This window comes from Pseudonaja textilis, chromosome Z (genome assembly GCF_049901715.1).
Source record: "Pseudonaja textilis isolate UNSWEBS1 chromosome Z, rPseTex1.2, whole genome shotgun sequence".
Taxonomy (NCBI): domain Eukaryota; kingdom Metazoa; phylum Chordata; class Lepidosauria; order Squamata; family Elapidae; genus Pseudonaja; species Pseudonaja textilis.
In genome coordinates this window covers 29,998,354-30,020,716 of record NC_142008.1, presented here as the reverse complement: position 1 = coordinate 30,020,716, position 22,363 = coordinate 29,998,354, and the positions used below count along the sequence as shown (strand labels likewise).

The 22,363-nt window shown below is 38.4% G+C and overlaps 2 protein-coding genes across 4 annotated transcripts in view; one reads left to right on the top strand and one right to left on the bottom strand.

Annotated features, from left to right (window-relative positions):
• The window catches only part of MIOS (meiosis regulator for oocyte development), a 125,188-nt gene that overhangs the window by 94,195 nt on the left and 8,630 nt on the right, over positions 1 to 22,363 (bottom strand). The gene's annotated exons all lie outside the window — the stretch shown is intronic.
• The window catches only part of COL28A1 (collagen type XXVIII alpha 1 chain), a 90,895-nt gene that overhangs the window by 61,719 nt on the left and 6,813 nt on the right, over positions 1 to 22,363 (top strand). For both annotated transcript variants that reach the window (XM_087918128.1, XM_026706311.2), the window contains exons 23-31: positions 767 to 835; positions 2,574 to 2,642; positions 3,132 to 3,200; positions 8,880 to 8,948; positions 11,822 to 11,890; positions 18,742 to 18,810; positions 20,783 to 20,863; positions 21,054 to 21,089; positions 21,668 to 21,704. In XM_087918128.1, the coding sequence (XP_087774254.1) occupies positions 767 to 835; positions 2,574 to 2,642; positions 3,132 to 3,200; positions 8,880 to 8,948; positions 11,822 to 11,890; positions 18,742 to 18,810; positions 20,783 to 20,863; positions 21,054 to 21,089; positions 21,668 to 21,704 (568 nt within the window). The remainder of the gene's footprint in view (positions 1 to 766; positions 836 to 2,573; positions 2,643 to 3,131; positions 3,201 to 8,879; positions 8,949 to 11,821; positions 11,891 to 18,741; positions 18,811 to 20,782; positions 20,864 to 21,053; positions 21,090 to 21,667; positions 21,705 to 22,363) is intronic.

Here is a 22,363-nt window from a genome sequence, read left to right as displayed (position 1 = left end):
TAGTAAGACCACATCTACAGTACCGCATCCAGTTTTGGTCACCACACTATTAAAAAGATCTTGAGACTCTAGAAAAAGCACAGAGAAGAGCAACCAGGATGATTAGGGACTGGAGACTAAAACATATGAAGAATGGTTACAGGAACTGGGCATGGCTAGTCTAGTGAAGAGAAGAACCATGGGAAACATGATAGCAGTCTTCCAATATTTGAGGGGCTGCCACAGAGAGGAAGGGGTCAAACTATTTTCTAAAGCTCCTATAGGCCAGACAAGGAATAATGGATGGAAACTGAACAAGGAGAGATTTAACCTGGAAATAAGAAGAAACTTTCTGACAGGGAGAACAATCAAACAATGGAACAGCTTGCCCTCGGAAGTTGTGGGAGCACCATCACTTGGCACTTTCAAGAAAAGATTGGATTGCCATTTGTCAGAAATGGTGTAGGGTCTCCTGCTTGGGGGGGGTTGGACTAGATGACCTACAAGGTCCCTTCCAATTCTGATTATCTGTGATCTGTTATCTGTCAACATTGTATCTTGAAGCAGGATTAGCGTGTATGGGCAGCAGGGAGGTATAAAACATATGAAATAAATACTTTTTATTTGTAGTTTTGGAATTGTCATAATTGATGGACAGATCTTCTCCTAGTTATAGTTTGAAGTATAACTCCTCATCGAAGTTGTTCAGATTAATACCTAAAGTTGTTTCCTAAAAAAATTCAGATATAATGCAATTGTTTTAATTTATTCATATTTCTATGTTTAGGGTGAACAGGGATACCCAGGCCCTCCTGGAAATGATGGAAGCCCTGGACATACAATTATGGGACCTAAGGTAATAAATCAGTCAATATGGCTTAAGATCGGCGGGGGGGGGGGATTTTCTTCTACTTAATATCAGGTTATATATCTAGTATCTTTTTCCTCTTTTGAACATCTTTACTTTTCGTATTACATTTTAGATTTCTATTTTCTAATATCCACTTGCTTAGTGATGTACTGTCTTCTGTTTGAAAACTTACAACCCAATGTTATTCTTATTCTTAAGTACTTGAGAGTGATTCCATTTCCTGAAATTTCTGAAATATTTACCAGCCTGATGAAGCATATTGTTGATTATAAATTTGAGTCTAAAACACTGCTTTATTCAGGATAATCATAGTACATGAATACAATAAATAATCCAGTGAAACTAGAAAGCAAATCAAACTTTCAGATTTCCTATTCATTCAGGTTCTTCCATCAATATCGATTAATTTAGTTTACAGTTTTTCATAGACATTCACACTGTTATTTCACAATGTGGATCCTCTTGTATTTGGGGGGGGGGAATCTACACAGTATTTAACAAAAATCATAGGCTGATACACTAATAAATGAAACAAAATTAAAGTGAATACTTGCAACAAAGACCAGAGACAAATGTCCTTCCATTCTTAATGCCTCTGTGTCCTACATCTCAAATATGTGTATTATTTATTATTATCCAAGATTTACAGTAGAAAATTAGTCAGCAGTTTCAGGGAATTTAATAGGTTTTCTCCTTGAACTTACCCTCATAGCTACTAAGCAAAATTCAGCTATTTCAAATGTAATTTTGGTGCCACACTGCCAGAACAAATTATATATATAAAATTTGGTGCATATATTCAATTTCAGGCGAACACAATAGCTTTATTTGCAGAGGTATAGGAAAACAGAACATTTAAACTTTTGATCTTGCACACTTGAAATGACACTGTCTGTATTCAGTGAGGTATTCTGACCTTGTGCTGGAGAATAAAAAGCACAATTTCCGAAAAATTGTTCTAATCTCAAGAGGAAGTTATTGGACAAAATACTCAGTTTTTAAGAATAGGATGTTCACAAAGTAGAAACACATGTTGGCAACTCTATTTGAACAAGACCTTGGAAATCAGAATGTAGAGATTTTGCCCTTAAATTTCCTTCTTCACTAAGAGAATTAATAAGAAGTTATTTGATATATGAAAGATTGGCAGGCTTCCAGAGGGATCCTTTGGTACATTCAGTATGAATTTTGGCTTTCTCTGTCTTTTTGGAAGGTAACTTTTCCAGTATTCTACTGTTTTTTTAACTAATAATGTATGTTCAAAATATAAGCAAGAATAAGACAAAAACCAAATGTGATCTAATGTAATTTAATACAAGAAGCCAATTTATTATATTTAACATTGTTGATATGATTGATATTTAGTTATTTTATTCCTTGAAATACCATTAACATTACAATTTGGCAGCAACATTTGACAGGTTTCTGGAAGTGACAGGTGATATACTTTATTGTAACACTTCTAAAATTTCTGTGGGTTCCCAAATGATTTAGGAGACTATTGATCCAATGCCATACATGATTACTCATTCTTAGATTTAATAATTTATTGCATTTATTGCATCTTACATGCTTTTCCTAATAGCATTTTTCAATAAGAGGTTGCACCTTCCTTCCTTTGTATTCCATATAGAGGCACAGCTTTCTATGCTATGACAATGAAACAATGACATTTCATTGTTAATGAAGAGAGTTTATATTAATGCTTATGATTTGTATCCAGGGTGCTCCGGGTGTTATTGGACCTCCTGGACCCCCCGGGGCCAAAGGGGATGGCTTTCCTGGTCCACCAGTAAGTTTAATTTCACTTATATGTTCTTGTCTGGAATCTAAGGATAATAATGAGGTTGTTAATGTTTTAAATTACATACTTACATACATATATACCATATTTAATATAAGAAGATTTTATTACAGCCTTATAGAGGTTGTGACCACATATAACACCGAGCCATTATTTTTAATCATGGTTTGTTGTTGAAAAACTTAAAAGTTCCTAGGTGTGCATATTGTGTTAAGCCAAAAATAAACAAATCATATTAGGTCTTAATGGTAAATGTGAACCCCTGAGTCAAAAATATTATTCTTAGTTCTCTCTCCCCAGATTGTCCTGGAGATACCAGGAATCGAATCTGGGCTGTTCCACCTGCAAAGTGTCTCTTTCTCCTGAATGCCTCCAGTTCAAGGAAACACACCCGTTCATGCAAGACCGTTCATGCTAACCCTGTTCTCTATTGCTCTGTAAAGCTAATTTGCCTGTCTGTTTCTTTAACTCTGCTAGGGATCTCAAGGATTACCTGGCTTTCCAGGACCAAGAGGCCTTAAAGGAGCTGGTGATCCAGGACAAAAGGTGCAGATGTAGCAGTCTTATTTAACTTTTGAAATATATGTCTTCATAAATTTCAATATTGTTCAGAGAAAACATCTTTTACAAGGTATAAACAACCCAATGGACTCTTTCAGTAATAAATATATCTCTTTGTAAAAGAATCAGAATATTCAGATACAATTAATAGAATTCTACAGCAGTGTTTCTCAATCTGACTAGCTCTAAGATGCATGGACTTCAACTCCTAGAATCTGGGAATTAAAATCTACACGTTTAGAGTTGCTAAGATTGAGAAAAATTGTTCTACAGCATTTTTGGCAGTTGTAAAGCTGTTTGGCTTTTCATACCCTTGTAATATTTGAGTGAATTTCTATAGCTCTTTGTGTCGAATTAGCTTTCTAATCATGTCATGTCATTGAGAATTAGATCTATTAATTATACACAGCAAAGACTTGCTGTTATTTGGAATGACAAACACCAATTGCATTTGTATAGCTACCATTTACTTCCATGTTTTTGGTGCTACAACTGAGGTTCTCAGCAAATTTTGGAATAATTCAAAAATCTCTGAGCAGACCTTGGTATTTTTGCAAGACTTAAATTTGAGAGTAAACTCTGTCTCTAAAAGTTAAATATCTTAAGTTGTCATGTTCTTGTAATTTAGAACATTCTCTCAAATGTGATTTGCCTTTGGCTATATGAATACTATTTGCATCAAGGAAAGCTGTTGATATTAATATACTTTAAAAAGAACTACATACATGTACTATAAAGAAAACCCATATATGAAGGAAGGTTACATGATGGAGGAATGAAATTGTATTAAGTATTATTGCAATTATGTGAACAGTTTGATCTATGATCTGTACCAAGGTGCTATAGCAGTGTTTCTGTCTACTTTAAGATGTGTGGACTTCCTAGAATTCTCCAATCAGCCTGCGATAGTCTGGGAACTAAACTTCACACATCTTATAGTTGGCCAAGATTGAGAAACACTAAGCTAAAGCACAACACCTATCACCTTTGAGATTAGAATGGAGCATGCCTGGAAGAAAGAGAGGGGAAAAAGGAGGGAAGGATAGGAAAAAGTATTGTGAGGGGTTTTTTTGCCAAGGCATGGGATGTCTTGCATGAGTCAAATTAGTCAATTTGCCCTTGTAGCCCAGCACTGCCTATTTTGACCTTCCTGAACCTCAGGGCTGAATTTCTCATCACATCATCTTATATGCTTGATGCGTGCATAAGCGGACCAACGTGCCTACCGTCCCTGTCCTATTGGATTTTTTTTATTTTTTTTTATATGTATCCATGCATTCATAACTATGTTTTTACTTATACCTATTATCTTGTAAGCAATTGACAAATAAATAAATACCTCATATTGGGAGTGACATGAATCTAGGGGGTCTAGGTTTTGGATTTAATACTTCTTCCCTATTTCTTGATTTTGTAGTATTGTGATTAATTAAGTTCTGCAAAATCGAAAAGCTTGAAAGACCATGTATATCATTTTGCACTCAGATATAGATATTTTTCTCCATGAAATAGTTCATAATAATAGTAAATTATACATATTGCTAATCTTTTTTACATAGGGATATTATTTTTCTTCTCTTGCTATTGACATTTTGCAAGGATGAAAATCCAACAAATCTTTTTTGAGGCTACCCATAATTGCTAATTTAAATGGCACTGTTTTAATTCCCAGATAATTAAAACAGTTTTGTTTAACTGAAAAGCTCCCATTAATAAATTTTCATACAAGTCAAGCTGGAATGCCATTAAATTTGCAGTGTAAAAATGTTCCCTGGAGATCAGTTGGGGCTCTGTTTTCTTGGCTTGAGAAATGGCTCACACAAGTGGCCAGCAGAGAACTGGAATTTGATGTAACAGAGAGTCAATTCACACCAAATTGCCTGTGGGATGCATGAACTGTATGGGCACTGCCTTGTTGTCAAGACATAGTACACAGTAAAGGAGCATAGTTGTAATCACAAATGAAAATAAAATGCATAACTGTCAAGGAATTGCAGCTTAAATAGCACAGTAGTGGCAGAGACTCTACAGTATTCTGCCTATAAATCAGATCAAAGACCTATACCACCAACATCGTCCCTAGGAGATATGCTAGGCCAGCTGTTGAAAGAATGTCTTTTTAAATTGTGACCTCTCAGGTTCTGGCTGAACTCCCAAAAAGAGCAGACTGGTTGTTCCTTACTTCAGGCATCCTATTAATCTCATGGTTACTAACTATTCAGGACTGGTGGACTGGCTCAAAATATGTTGCTGCTAGAAGAGACGGATCAGCAATTATCAGGGAATGTTCTCTGCTGCATCCAAGTCTGTTGGATAACTTAGTGGGCTTAGGATGTAATGTATGAAAAGAATAAGAACTATAGTTCTCCAACCTCTACTGCTAACAGTGGGGCTGGCAATATGGAATGCAGTGGGTGGAATTTTAAAATTTGGACCCAGCTACATAATTGTTCTGATAACTGCATGCATTTATGCGTGCACTGTAAATGAAACCACTATGCTATCATCTTATTTATTTTAAGTGGTGCTATTTTGCTTCTTTATTATAGAGAATTCAGAAGACTCCCATCATCACTTGTTTTTGACTGTTTTTGTATCTGATGGTAGAGGAAAAAGTCTGGTTGCTATTCCCTAGGGGGAAACCATCTATTGTTGATTTTATGGCTGTTGTGGGTAAACAATTCAGTCTTTCAGAGTTGGGTGGCCAAGAAATGTTATTATTAAATAAATAATAAAAAGTTAACAGCAGTAATGAAAAATAAGATATTTTTTTAAAAAAGTAATGTCAAATGAAAAGCAAAATGGAAATACACTTCCTCTTTTGGGTATTACTTAAGAAGACATCCTGATTCTAATTCTTTACACAGGGCTAGATCAGATCTATCCAATCTAGTTGAAGGGGCTGCACATGCCAGATTTGGCTGGCTCTGCCAGACAAGATGAGAATGATGTTTGGCTCCATCTGCTCCATGGTCATTCTCATCCTCCTTGCCTTGCTTATGTAATGAGGGGATTAATGAAATGAATGAAATGAAAATAGATATAAAATAACAGTATAGTAGAGATACAAGAAATGGATAGGCAACTTTTCCAAGAGTTCTGGAAAAGAGGGTTCAATGTCCAAGGGGATTGTTAGTGAAATTCAGATGTGACTACTCATTGAGTCATGACTTTACTATGGCTGCATTTTATAGATCCAGGGAAGAGAGATTCAAGGCATGCAGAAAGATACAAAAGGGATGTACATTGTGTAAGAGAGTGGTGCAAAGCTTGCTGGAAAAATATAATAGTAAGCAGGCTTACAGTATAAAATCATTTATACTGAGTTTGAGATATGTCAGTGGAAAGCAGCTTCTTGTAAGCAAGAAGTCATAGAATTGTAGCTTAATATGCACTGTGTGTATGCTCATTCTGGGGAACTCTGCAAATGTCTTCAGATGCAAAATTAGCTGAATAATTTAGGAATCATTTGGCTCCACCTACTGGTCACATTTAGCACACTGGGCATCTCAACACATACACAGGTAGTCCTCAACTTATGGACACAATTGGGACCGAAACACCGGTCACTAAGTGGGGTAATTGTTAAGTGAGTCACACCCAATTTTACAATCTTTTTTGCTGCGGTTGTTAAGCAAATCACTATGGCTGCTAAGTGAATCATATCATGGCTGCTAAGTGACTCCAATTTCCTATGTTGATTTTGAGCATTGAGGCCAAGTAATCCCGAGATACCGCAAGCACCAGAAACACCTGTTAGTTGCCAAGTGCCCAAATTTAGATTATGTGATTGTGGGGAGTTGTGATAGTTGTAAGTGCAAGCACAGGTTGTACCGATTAGTCGCTTTTTTCAGGACCACTACAATTTTGAATAGCTACTAAATGAATGGTTGTAAATTGAAAACTACCTGTATTTAGTGTTAATTCTAATTGTGTACTTTTACTATAGTTATTTGAAGTTGCTTCCTTTATTAGATTTTTATCCCACCTTTATATGTGTGCATGTGTATGACACATGGTGGTATTGGTATTATACCTAATGCTCTCTTATTTCTTTTCTCACAACAACCAAGCAGGATTGGTACCCATGATATCATATTGCAAATCCCTAATTTAAATGTAGAAAATACTTAACTTAAATCGGTCAGTATCAGCATGCATTACAGACTGTATATAACATAGAAAAATGGAATTAAAGTAAATGCAGCAATTGAAACTATATCATCAGTTGTCACAGTGCTAAATTCTTTTGAAGTAGTATATCCTTTACTTTCAATCATTAAAATAACTCTGTGTAGAGATAATACACACTGCAGACCGTCTTAATTATTCCAAATCCTGCTCCTGGTATTTTCTTTATCGTGAAGTTTTTAGCACATGAAAAGTATCTGTGTGGGAGAAAATGGTTTGAAGTGATGGAAGAACACAGAGAATGGGATACTGGGCCCCTCTCTCCATTACACATTTGGTTTCAATAAGTGTTTTTCAACCTCAGGAATTTTAAAATGTATGGACTTCAACTCCCTATCCTGCCACGCTGTCTAATGAATTCTAGAAGTTGAAGTCTACAGATCTTAAAGTCCATGAAGTTGAGAAACACTGGATTAAACAAAAACAGGACAAAAGAAACACAGAGGAAATATATAGAATATAGAATAGCTACTATAAAGCATTGAAGTAGCTGTAGTGGTATATGAAGTATCTGTACCATAGAAAGAGTGCAGAGACAGTGGAAAGTATCTGAAATTATTTCTATAATAAATAATAAATATTCTGATTAGAGTTTTAACTGAATTTGGCTACCACGTGGCACATTTCCATGTTCCAAATATTTCCAAAAATTTGGAATCTATCTTTCCAAAAGTTAACAGAACTAAAATTAGAATAAGTCTATTATATTACACATAAGGTTCATCTGCTTGCAAAATTGTTTTCTTGGATCCAATATCCATCTTTGGAATACTGTTTCCCAAGGTATATATATGGTAGATGGCTGCTTAGGGTAATATCCAAGCCTTGCGCTTGTAGCTTTGGAGAATCTGGTTTTGAAGTGCAACTTACACTTTTTGAAATTAAATAAAAATAAATTTAGCATTTTGGGTTTATTTCAGAGAGCGTTGCCTCTGAGACTTGGTATGATAGTTTAAGGGCCATAAGATCACTCTATTTTCTGTCATATCATAATTCTGCTTTCTGAAGGGGAAATCCAGCATTGGATCCTCAATTCCTGTTAGACTTTGCAGATGAAATTTTTTACTACCTTGACTTCTCAAAGGCCCTGGATAAGGGGCAATGGTAGTTCTGGAAGTTCTGAATGATCCAATTCCTATTTGTTTTATTGATGTAAGGTGTCATATGAAGTACTGCTGCCTGAGGAATTCTGGGAGTTGAAGTCCATAAGCCTTAAAGTTGACAAGTTTAGAAACCCCTGCTCTAAATCACAAGACAAAGAAATGGCAAATTACATGAAATATTTGGCTTTGCTTTTTTTGAATGAATTACCATATATTATTTCTAATACAATGCTTTGAAATCACGCTTAGCTTATGAGGTTGTAATGAGATTGCCCTTATCTTATATTCCTTCCCTCTCTCTCTCCCTCTCTCCTTCCTATCATTCATAAATGCATGTGATTATAACCCCTCTCTAATTTCTTTCTGTTAGGGAGAACACGGAGCACGAGGACCACCAGGGCCTCCTGGGCAAAGAGGAGTGGGAATCCCTGGGCCAAAGGTCAGTGAGATTTTCTTTTGATTGCTGGGTAAATGGAGGTGATGGGAGTGAGGAGAACATTTCAACAGGCCTCAAACTTTATTGGACACTCTCTAATAAATATTTGGAGAAAAATCACATTATTTACCAGGCTTGATTCTGATACTTTACATCTTACTCCCTCCCCTACAATCAAACCTTAATCCAATGCCTCAGCTTTTCCTCACCAGAAAAATAGGACCACATTTATAGTCAATAATAACCTTAATTAATGTGCACAGCTTTTGAAATATTATTTGTACTCTTAAGGTTCTCAGAAAGAATATAGGCTTTTTTCATACTGGAAAGAAAACATTATATGATTCCAATTTTAATACTGATTCACTCCTTAGTTGATGCTCTTTTGGAGAACTTTAATTATAATGTACATTTTATAGATCAGAGCACTCAATTTTGACCATTTTCTTGCTATAATTTCAACACTTGTCTCACCTTTTTTGAGAAATAATTAACACAGATATATGGACAAGATATCGGCAGGAACATTCTTAAGTCTGGATGTGTCCACACATAGCTAGTTCTTTTTCTGTTTTCTTTCCATGAAGTTGTTTCATCTTGCCCCCAGTCCACAAGAGAGACAGACTTAGTTAAATAGCTTATTCCATTTTTCCCCAACACAATCCAAGGGCAGCATGTTGGTGTGTACAATCTGTTATAACCATTATATCTTGGATGCCTGCTGTGGCATAAAATACCGGGAGAACATAAGAACAGCAAATGTTATGCTAGTATACTATTAATTTATAAATAAATAAAATAAATGCAATGATTTTACTTCTGAGTGGCAAACTCAGCAGATGTCAGGCTTACTGGATTTTCCAGATTTTTTTCCTATTACCTGAAGAACCAACAAAAGAAATATGCAAGAGACACACATTGTTAAAATTAAAGACAGCTACTGTATAAGGAAATTGATTTGAGTAGTTTTTGTTACTAATTGTTGATCAGTGGAGATCTTGGCAATAAACCCAAGCTTAGGAACTAGGTGTATTTGTTTGACTATATTTAACAAGAAACACATGAACAATACACGTAATTTTTAAATAATTCAAACTACTCTGACTAGTACTATGGAAAAATGATATATTCATCACAGGATTAACTTACATCCTGTTACAAATAGCTACATTTGTATTGGGACAATCCTCCAGTCAGGATTCCCAGACTATGAGTGTCTTAAATGTTTGCCTATCCAGTGATAACTATCCAAAATCCATCCATACAACAGCACATACATCTAATTTATTAGTTTCCCATCCTTGTCTCTCACACATGATCATGATGAAGCATTATCCATACCAATTAAAAATATTGTGTTTAACTTTGGCCATACACAGGAAAAGGGATTTCATTGATTATCAGAGCATGTTGATCCAAAAAATATGCTAGAAACTTTCACTTCCCATCTAGGTAACTGCCAATATCATATATTAGAAGGGGAAAAAAAACACAAAGCGCAGATGAAAAAAGAAACAGAAGTGATTTGGAAAAACACAACAACGGCATACACAGCCCTCCTATTGCAAACTAATTGGGACTACAACTCCATTGCTAAGTGAAGTAATCATTAAGCAAAACACAATTGCCCATTTAGTGACTGTACTTCCTGCAGTGGTCATTAAGTGAATCACTTGCAATTGATAAGCAGCACATCATGTGACCTTGTGACCTGGGAAGATCATAAATGGTAATTACATGACTGCCGGATGCCACAACAGTTATAAATGTGCAACCGTTGCCAAGCACTTAAATTGTGATCTTATGAATGCAGATACACTGTGACGATCATAAGTGCAAGACCAGTTGTAAGTCACTTTTTCAGTGTTGCTGTAGCTTCAAATGTTCACTAAGTGAATGGTCATTAAGCATGGTGTATTTGTAATGAGGAGGAAATGAAGGTAATGATATTTGTTAGATTTATAACTTACTTTTCCTCCAAGAATTCAAGATGATGTATGTGGGGATCTTTTTGTTCCCATATTAGCAACTCTGTGAGTTAGGTTGTGCTGAGAGGGAGTGACTAGTGCAAAATTATGAGTTGGACTATTTGCCTAATGTGCATATTTGATAAAATCCAAACAGAGCTAAAAGATCTTACAATGCAAGATCTGAAGGAAACTAAAAAGAATGACGTGGCTTCGAAGCATAATCAGTATATTAGTAGGATATGAGACTTCACCATAAGAATGTACAGGTATTTATTCTAAGGGAGGCTCAGTCAATCTCATAGTAAACATGTTGTGCATTGACAATAAAGGTTTGAAATTGAAATCGTAATAATGCACAATGTGTACATTAAGCTTAAGGACTGTGGGTTGGCATATACTAGGGCAATGGAAAACATCATCATTTTATCAAATCTAAATCAAAATAGCCTACAAGGAACAAAAAAAGTGGACAAAGGTCTAGCTACAAGGAACATAACATTGAAATAGGTACAAAAGATAGAGAAAACACTGAACAAAATAAGAACCAAATCATTTGGAAAGATGGAAAGCTTTAAATACTCAGATAAGAAAAGCCAGGTACAGCCTAGGAGTAATACCTGTGGTAAGGTCTGTTTATGTTATTACAATCACAGATTAAGACTGGGGTCTCTGTGTGTATGTGTGGGGCGGGGGCAAGAATAATTTTGATGTTTGTGAAATGACAGCAATATAATTTTTGAAGCAAATCTAAAGATACACCAGCAGAATTTACTTTTCCTTTGATATAATCAAAAATATATTTATCAAAAAAATTCTGGTTTTCTGTTTTTCAAAACTGGCTGGAAGATTTCTGGTGAAATTTGGGAATTCTTTTTTCTATTACCTCTTCTCCCTTTTCTTAAATAGGGTATTATGGGACAAAAGGGTTTCCCGGGCCCTCCAGGTGCTCCAGGAGACAGCATTCAAGGAAATAAGGTAAGAATATTAATGCTAGGGAAGGCTTTTGAAAATAAATTATTCCTCTCATGTTTTTCATAGATGTTTGTTTTGTTGCTGCCATTTCCTGTGAATTTAAAAACTTCAACTGATTGACAAATCTCAAATCAATCACAATTATATCAAATTAAATTCTTAAATATAGCCTAATAGGATGGCCTGTGTTTTTTTAGACGATAGTCCAGCATCAATAACTAAAATATTGCCAAGAGGTCTTCTGTGTGGAAGTATTCCCTGTTTCAAGGTGGGGAGCTAGTTACTTTTCAAATGTGTTTGAATTAGAGCTATCAAATTCAGTCAGTGTGATTTAAGGTACAGATTTTGGGCCCTGTAGTTTGATAATATTGGAATTTAGAAGATCAGCCAATCCATATGTTATGTTCGCAGGGTTGGGCTCAAGACGAGAGACTTCAGTTCAGTAACAACAACTCTTTATTTATCAGCTAAAACCAGCTTAAAAGAATAGCAGCCGCGGTGGCTCTTTTATAGAGCTTGCCGGGGCTTAAGCAGCCAATGACATCACTTTAAGTCTCCTGCGCTTGGTCTTGACCAATCACGGCACACTCTTAGCGAGCCAATCACAGCTGCCCTGGTTGTCCAATCAGGTAGTGGTTAAAGCGGACCAATGGGAATGTTGGGTTACAAGTCTGTCAATATGGAACACCCCTCCCATCTTGATATCGTCCAAGGGGCGGGGTGATGTAGTCGCGGGTCTCCGTACCTGCCTACTTGACTTGCGCGCTTCATTTAGTCTCTGGTCGTCGGCCGGTTCGGACGGGCTCCGCGTCGCTCTCAATTCTCCTGATGGAACTGCCTGGAAGGGTGAGCTGGGCCTATAGCTGCGACTCCCGCCTGGTTCGCCCGGGTTGCTTGAGCCGTTTGCTCTGCTGCTCCCGTCTGGTTTTTCTGGCTGGTCGAGCTTGTACAGCTACTCTTTTCAGGTGAAGCACCCGTCTGCAACGGCTCTGTATATTCAGGTGAGTATGGTTGGTTTATTGTTTGGCTTCTGCCTGCGGGGTGTTCTGCTTGCGTTGAGTTTTTTTCTTTTTCAATGTTCAAAGTCTCCCCGATTTCCTTGTTAAAGTCTGTGCTGGCTAGCCTGGACCATAGCTGGTCGATATGGCGCTTCCAGCTTCGCCCATCGGTGGTTTCTAGGCGGTATGACCTGGGTCCGGTTATTTGGGTGATTCGTGCAGGTACCCAGAGGGGGTCCCCAGTGAAACTTTTTGCGAAGACAGTGTCGCCGATGTTGAATATGTGATGTCGGCTTGTGGAACCGGGGGGGGGGGGTTCTCTGGATTATAAGTGGGATGCAACCGGTCTAGTGGCGAACGGAGTCTTCTGCCCATAAGTAGTTCTGCTGGGCATTTGTTAGTGGTTGTGTTAGGCGTGATATGTTGTATCAGCAGCATTTTGTTGATTTTTTCTTGGATGTTGCCATCTTCAATTTTTTGTATGGTTTTTTTTGTAAACTGAATCATCCGTTCCGCCCGCCCATTCGACGCCGGGTAAACGGGCAATGTTAATGCATGTCTGATGCCTCGGGCAGCTAGATATTGTTTGAATGCCAGTGCCGTGAACTGTGGCCCATTGTCAGACACTATCACATCTGGCAAACCGTTTGTGGCAAAAAGTTTGTTAAGTTTAGCTATGACAGCCTCTGTGGTTGTTTTTTTCATAGTGCAGACTTCCAGCCAATTTGAATAGGCATCTACAGTTATCAGAAATGTGTGTCCATGAGTGGGGCCGGCGAAATCAAGGTGGATTCGGGACCAGGGGCCTCTGGGTGTTTCCCATTCCAGGGGTGGTGCTGTGGGGGGGTGGATCACATTTGTTGGCAACTGTTGCATGCTGTGACCCCTGTTTCGATCTGCTTGTCCATCCCTGGCCACCAAGCATAACTTCTTGCCAGGGCTTTCATCCGGACGATGCCCGGGTGCCCTTCGTGCAGCATGTCCAGCACTGTGGTCTGTAATGTCTCAGGTATCACCACCCGATCTCCCCAAAGGGTGCACCCTTTTTGAGCAAAGAGTTCAGTTTGCTGGCTTCTGAAGTCTTTAAAATGTTCGTCTTTATCATTTTCTGGCCAACCTCATTCTACCCAACTCAAGACTTGCGCCAGCCGCCTGTCTTTTTTTGTTTCGCGGGTAATGTCTGGCGCGGTGAGGAGTGGGCTAGGTAGGGTTTCTATTTGGAGGACTTGAGTGGTAGGTGCTGGGTCATCTAGCACGTCCGGAAGGGGTGACCGGCTTAAAGCATTGGCGTGCAAAATGTCCTTGCCAGGGTGGTGTGTGAGCTGGTAATTATAGGCGGCCAAGAATTTGGACCATCTCGTCATGCGAGGTGAGAGGATGTTTGGGGTGGCCTTGTTGCCCGTCAATATGCCAAGCAGAGGTTTATGATCAGTAATAATTGAAAAGGTCCTACCGTAGACGTATTCGTGGAACCTTTTCACTCCGGAGATGATTGCTAAGGCTTCCTTGTCCAGCTGGCTGTAGTTTCTTTCCGGCTTGGACAGGGTTCTTGAAAAGAAGGCAATGGGTGCCTCTCTTCTGTTTGGTAAGGTGTGACTGAGGATTGCTCCTACTCCAAAAGGTGATGCATCGCATGTAATTGTTAGTGGTAGAGTTTCACTATACTCGATGAGAACTGCGTCGGAAGTTAAGAGGTTTTTTATTTGTTGAAAGGCATTTTCCTACCATTTTCACCAAGTCCAGGAGGCGGTTTTGTCCAACAGTCTATGCAATGGTTCCGCCACGGTCGCCTTTTGGGGTAGGAAAACATTATAAAAGTTAATGAGTCCTAAGAACGCCTGAAGCTCCGTTTTGTTTTTCAGTTTGGTGGCTTCCTTGATGGCTTTGAGTTTTTTCTCAGTGGGGTGAATTCCGTGTTTGTCTAGGAGGTACCCCCAAAACTCGACCCTCTCCGTGCACAGTTGGCATTTTTCTTTTTTAACTTTCAAGCCACAGTCTTTAAATTTTTGGAGTACTGCCCTCAGGAATTTTTCTAGTTGTTTTTTATTAGCCGCTGCCACTAATACATCATCAAAGTATGGCACTACTTTGGCACTTAATGCCTTGCAGCATCCTTTCCATTAGGCTTTGGAAAACCCCTGGTGCTACGCTGATGCCGAATTGGAGGCGGTTGCATTTAAATGCCCCCCGGTGTGTCACAATCATTTGTGCCTCGGCGGTTTCTGCATCGACCGGCAGCTGCTGATAGGCTTTTGCCAGGTCGAGCTTTGCAAAGATCCGGCCTCCCTCCAGTGAGTGCAGGAGATGCTGGACTACTGGCATGGGGTAGGCACTTTGCTGCAGGGCATGGTTGCGGGTGGCCTTATAGTCTCCACAAATTCTTATGGAGCCATCTGGTTTGATTGGGGTGACTATAGGCGTTTCCCAATGGGCGTGGTCAATCGGCTCCAATACCCCTTGGGTGATGAGCTTATTTAGTTGCTTGTCTATTTTAGGCTTGAGTGCAAATGACACTCACCGTGGTTTGAGGCGGATAGGGGCGACATCTGGGTTAAGATTGAAGGAGATTGGGGACCCCTTGTACTTGCCTAAGGTGTTGTCGAAGACCTCTTAGAAGTCCCGTGCAAGTGCCGCTTCCCAATCTTCTTCGTTTGTGTGGTGGATGCCAGCCATTTCTATCCCTAGCGGCTTGAACCATTGTAGCCTGAGCAAGCTGGGGCGATCATTGTCCACGATGGTGAATGGTAATATGTTGGTGCGGCTTTTGAATGTGATTTTGAAGTGCCCGATGCCGGTAACAGGGATGCGGTTCCCCTGGTATCTCAGAATCAGCTTTTGGTCGCTTAGTTCGTGTCTGTGTATGCTGGGTATTAGGCGCTTGATGGTGTGCCAGGAGACCATGGAGAGGTAGGATCCTGAATCCACCTCCATGGAGCATGGTTGGTTTTCGATGTTTACCGTTACGCGTACTTTTTGGGCGTCTATGGTTGAAGAATGGCTGATGACAACCGTTTGATGGGTTTCTTCTTTCCGCGATGCCTCGTTGAATCATTTGGTCCGGCTGTCTCGGCTCCATTGACTGTCAGTCTGGCAATCCTGATGCTTTGGGGAGGTGCCGTCTCGTCGTCTAGGGCTGCTGCCTCGGCACCGGGGACTGTGGTTGCATTTATTTCAGCAAATTTTTGCGATGTGCCTCCGCTTCTTGCAATGCCGACAAATGGCATCAAGAAAATGGCATTCAGAGCGGGGGTGATCGCCTCCACATCCGGTGCACTGGAACCCTGACTTACGACCCCACTGGTCTCGTCGATCGTGTTTTGATTGAAGCCGGTGGATTTCTTCCTCCTCGTAGTCGTTGTCAGAGGCGGAATCGATGTTGCCGTGGTGGGTGGAGGTGGTGTGTTTCTCTGGTGTTGAGGCCGTCTCGCTGACAGGATGGCTGTCGGTTGCATTTGATCGCCGCATTCAAGCCGCTGATTTGCGGGTGGCTTCTGCTGCAGTCGCTTCAGCTATGGTGTCGGCGAGGGAGATACTGCCTTTTGCCATCAACTTGCTTTGTAGTGTGGGGTCTTTTAGGCCGAGGATGACCCAGTCTCGCATGGTCTCTTCTAGGTCAGTGAATCCGCACAAGCCTCCAAGGTCCCTTAGATCGGCCACGAATTTGCTGATGCTCTCACCCTTGCGCTGGTCTCTTTGGTAAAAGTCGTGCCGGCGAATGAGGGTGGGCACAGCCGGAGCATAGTGGTTTCAGAGGATGGGTGTGAGGTCATCCCAATCCATCGTCTTGACGTCTGCAGGTTTTGCCAAAGCCTTGGCCATTTTAAACACGGTGGGCCCGCAGTGTGATAGGAATACAGACCGTTTCCAGTTGCCATTGGCGTCTTTCAGGTTGCTGCATTCCAAAAACATCTGAAACCGGTCGATGTAGGACTCCCAGTCCTCAGTGGCCAGATTAAAGGGTGAGGGTGGCGTGGCATTGCTGGCCATCTTGATGGTTGTTTCGTGCCGTTTGCCATGTGCTGGATTGTCTCGTTGTCTTCTCTATCCCACCTTCATTGCCAGTGCTATGTTCGCAGGGTTGGGCTCATAAAGACGAGAGACTTCAGTTCAGTAACAACAGCTCTTTATTTATCGGCTAAAACCAGCTTAAAAGAATAGCAGCCGCGGTGGCTCTTTTATAGAGCTTGCCGGGGCTTAAGCGGCCAATGACATCACTTTAAGTCTCCCGCGCTTGGTTTTGACCAATCGCGTCAGACTCTTAGTGAGCCAATCACAGCCGCCCTGGTTGTCCAATCAGGTAGCGGTTAAAGCGGACCAATGGGAACGTTGGGTTACAAGTCTGTCAATATGGAACACCATACTCTTTATTTAAAGGGTTAGCAGTTTTAACTGAATTTAAGGGAAAGAAATAAAAAATTACAGTAGATACCTTAAAAGTACTGATCAATATACTAAGCATTGACTTTCCCGTTATGATAACACAGCAGCTAATCCAAATTTGTGTCAATGCATATAAATTAGCATATGCAAATGAAAGCCTGCTGAGATTTAGACTGTCTTAATTTTGCAGAGTTGATTTATAATTATTACGGAAGACAAGGATCTAACTGAATATATGCTTGAACATTGGCATAGACCAGGGGTGTCAAGCTCGCAGCCTGCAGGCCGAATGTGTCACATGCTAGCCCACCTGGTTTAGTGAAGGGGAAAAAAGTCCTGATATGTCATGTGACATTGCAGTGATGATGCAACATCTCTCTCTCTCTCTCTCTCTCTCTCTCTCTCTCCTCCCTCTCCCCCTCCCTCCTCCACCTCTCTCTGTCATTCTTTCTCATTCTTTTTCTTTTGTCTTTAAACTCAAAGCCAAACAGTAAAAAAAAACAAAAACCAAGCCATTATTATCTATAATGACCACAAATGCCTTTCTAATTTCTTCTCCAACAATTCTCCAACAATTTCTCAAGGCAGAATTCCTCCTTTTATTTCTACTTATTGTTGAAAAAGCCCAAAGCAAGGAAGCTGGTTGCAGACCTCTATTTTTATATTTTGCAAAAAATGCAGATATATTTGCATTTGCATATATTTGTTTTCTAGGAAAATGGTCTCATTTAGCCAAATGGATATCAGAGTTCTTAAAACCCCAGGATTCAGCTGCTTGGGAGAAAATTGCTTCCCGTTGTTCAGTAGCTGTATCATAAAACACCTATATTCCAGTCCTTCAGCTTGTAGATATAAAACACAAATCCCTGGAAACACAAATCTACACTGAATAATTATTTGGTTTTTGTTTGTATTAACTCAGTGTCTCTCTAAGCAATTGACTTCAAAGATGTGCTATTGAGAGAAATACAATAACTCAAACCTCATAACTAGAGGTGGGCTGCACATACTTTAACAACCAGTTCGCCTAAAATGTGAGTGCATGCACACACGCTCCCTCCGCGCTCCACCACTGTTCATAACTATAGAGAAGTTTCTTACATGTTTTTTTGTCTGTGATTTTAATAATGATAGCTATTTAACAGACAGAGCTATATGTACACAGAAGTCCAAGCTCAAGAGATATAAAGCTGAACCACTTCTTCATTAGAATATAAAATGACATAGAATCATGCTGAAGACTATACAGTACAACTCGGCATATAGCTTTGTCCTCTTAATTTCTTTGAGCTCAGCTGGCAGAGTCAGTGACGAAACATTATGGGAATTGAAGGTCAGCCTTTTCAGGATCTACAAAATCCTTTCCTCTAAATAAACACTGAACAGCAAAGATTTCTTTAGCCTGCTCAATTTTATGGTACAGAATAGAGTTTTTGCAAAGATAAATTTGGAATTAATCTTATGTATTATTTTCAGGGAGAGCAAGGAATTCAAGGTTCATCAGGACCAAAGGGCTCCATAGGAATTGGATTACCTGGTCCAAAGGTAAGAGGTTTTCCATTAAGCAATCAATTAGATTAAATATTCATTGTATACTTTATTTAGGAATATCTTAGTTACTAACTGATGGCACTTCTTCAATTATCTTTTTGAATCAGAATTCAGATTGTAGGAAAGATTTCCTACAGGTTTTTGTTTTAAAAGGGAAAGTATATGTGCATGTAGTCCTCAACTTACAACCATTCATTTAGTGACCATTCAAAGTTACAGCACCATTGAAAATATGACTCATAACCAATTGTTACCTTTACAGCTCGCACAGTATCCTCACAGTCATGTGATAAAAATTGGCATCTGGGATGTGTTTACAATGGTTGCAATGCTCTGGGGGTCATGTGACCATCATTTATAATCTTTCCAGTTGGCTTCCACCAAACAATGGGCAAAGCCAGATTCATTTAAAGACCACATGATTCACTTGACAATTGGAGTGATTTTCTTAACAACCATAGCAAAAAAAGTCATAAAAATGGGTGAAAATTACTTAACAACCACCTTGTGTAGAAATGGAAATTCTCATCTCAATTGTGGGTTTAAGTTGAGGACTACCTGTATACAAATCAGAGTTTTTATTCAGGATGAAGTTTAAAAATGAATAAAGATTTTTGTCCCCTACATTAAACTTTGGAAACAATGGGCCAAGATTATAATGGGAAACTTAATTGTGTTTCTTGAAAAAATATCAAAACATCTCCTGCAACAGAGGAATAAAGTGATTGTTATGCTTTTATCATTATATTCTTTCATGTAATGATGTAATCATTTAGAGTGACTAGTTTTTTTATTTGCTTAGACTTACATGTTGCTGATTCCCATTGGCTCTGAATGGCTTATACATTGCCAAAGATGGTATTAGAATCATTGCACAACTTTTGTTAACTTCTATTGGCAATGCTATCTCTAGCTTGGGCTAAACAAGCAATCTCTAGAAGCTTTCCTGAAGAACTGGGTAATTCATTTATTCAGATTTTCTTTCTTGTATTCTGTTAAAGATGGAAACAGATACAGAAAAACAAAGACAGTCTTCCCAAAGTTCTTCAAGTTTAGAAGGAGGTTTCAAGGAACCTCCTTTTAAATTTGGGGAATTTAGGAAAGTATGGTAAAGAATGCCAGTGGGCAGTTGGTACCTGATTCAAAGAAGAATGGGAGACCATGAGTTCAAGTCTCATTTTAGCCATGAAAGCCAGCTGAGTAACTTTAGGCTACTTACTCTCTCTTAGTCCAACCCACTTCACAAGGTTGTTGTTGTGGGGAAAATAGGAGGAGGAAGGAGTGTTGGATATGTTTATGACCTTGAGTTATTTATAAAAATAATAAAGGCAGAATAAAAACCAATAAATAAAATTCTGTACAATAATGATGTCAATGTCCAAGATACATTAAACTATATTCCTTATTTACAATATGTACTTTAATATTAAAAAAGAAAGAGCAGCACACTGGTCATTAGTAAGTGGAAGGCTACAGGAACTGATGGAATATCTGCAGAAGTACTGCAATCAGTTGAAGAATCAATAAAGATTCCAACCAAACTGTGCCGGCAAATCTGGAGAATGACCAATAGCTATCAGCCTGGAAAGGATCAATTTACATACCAGTATCATACAAAGGAGACAGTGCAAACATTAATAGTAATGAAAGTCAAGGAGCATAGTGAAAAAAATGCTGTGATTTGGCTAAACCTACAAAGACTACCTCTTAATGAATAATTAATAGGTTTAAAGAAAAAAGCTAAATATCAATTGTACTTAATTGCAGTGATTGTGGAGAAAGATGCTAGGATAGATTATTTACATCTACCCTATTTTCATTTATATAAACTTCTTTTTTCTATTTGATTTGCCTAACTTAATATTGTTATTTATCAAAAATAATAACCTGCACTGATTATTAAGATACTTCATGTATGTCTTCCTGTCCTTCATTCATGTAATTAAAAGAATGATCTGTTTTTTAGGGTGACTATGGAGAGAAGGGAGAGCAGGGAAAGAGAGGTAACAAAGGAGAAATTGGAGAACCTGGCCCTCAAGGACTAAGGGTAAAACTTAAATATTTCACAATGGCTTGGGTCTAGATTAGTCATATGAAAAGTATCTATTGAAATCAAAAAGACTGACTGACACCTGACTTACTCTGGAGCCAACTCTTATTTATATTATGTTAGATGTTATATTATATGCTCTATGTTGCAGAAGACTATGAAATAATGTCATTGTTTTATATTTTAGGGATTTTCAGGACAAAAGGGTGAACCTGGTCTTACTGTAAGTACATCTGTCATTTGTTGACATCAAAATATTATTTTATATTAAAAACCACAACTAGGTCAATGTAGGTATTTCCTTTGAATGTGTGAAATTAGAAAATGTACAATCAGTTAGAATACATATTCTGAACAGTGCTAGACTTGAATTTATTAATATTTCTAATTTATTTGCATAAAACAAATTATAGAATTAAAGCCATGTTTAAGTGATAATATATATTGATTGTTTCCAAGTATACAATAGCCAGTTAGCTGCTCCCTTGTTAACAAACTTTTATGGGGTGGCAATATACATTTTCTGGTAAATCAATTAATAAAGAGTAGTTATATTTTAAGTCTACCAAGAGAGAGTTATGCTAGCTTTACTGATTTAGGGACTATCTGGGACATTTGCTTGATTGGAGGGTATTCAAAGAACATAATTTTGTTCCTGTTTCCTCAGTGATTAAACTAAACATACTGTAAAACTATAGCTTACTGAAAATTACTTTTTAAAAACACCTTTTTTACTTTTTAAAAAATACCTATGGCATTTCTAATTCCAAAAGACCAAACTAAGGTCTTACTCTCTTTCAGAAAGAAGAAATAATCAAACTCATTATGGAGATATGTGGTAAGATCTACTTAAGGAAAGAGACCATTTTACTGTACAAATCACTTTTGTTTAAATAATTTTAAGTAAATCTTATCAGTTGTATATTGCAATTAAATTTGTTGAGTGAAAGGAAAATGAAAAGAAAAGTTTAGACTAATTCATTATCTATAGAATGTGTAATTGGTATTTTAGTGCCCTCATAAAATGGTTGCCATAGTTGATATGACAAGTTCCAAAACCCACTCTAGCTCCTAAGGCTATCATCCCAGATTATCTCTGTTTTTTCTGGGCATATAACAACTATTTATGTGTTAAAGAGTACTATACAAGAGGAAAAGAAGAATGGATACCTTTACTAGGTCAAAAAGTGGCACAGTTACTACTTGCATATCATCAGAGAAACAAGTATTGGTGATTATAATTAAGTATAAAATTTGTGCATGTTAATATACATGACTTTTTTCAAATTTGGGAATTATCATTGTAATGCAAAGTGAATCTGTAAAGTGAAACTCTGTTTTTCTGTGGTGAAGCATTTTCACAAGTTAATCATCAGTGTGCTTGCTGTATAATCTTTTGCCTAGGCATTAATAGTAGACAGGCAGTTTCAAAACATTGCCTTTTTAGGAGCTGTGGTGGCGTAGTGATTAGTATGCAGTATTGTAGGTAAACTCTGC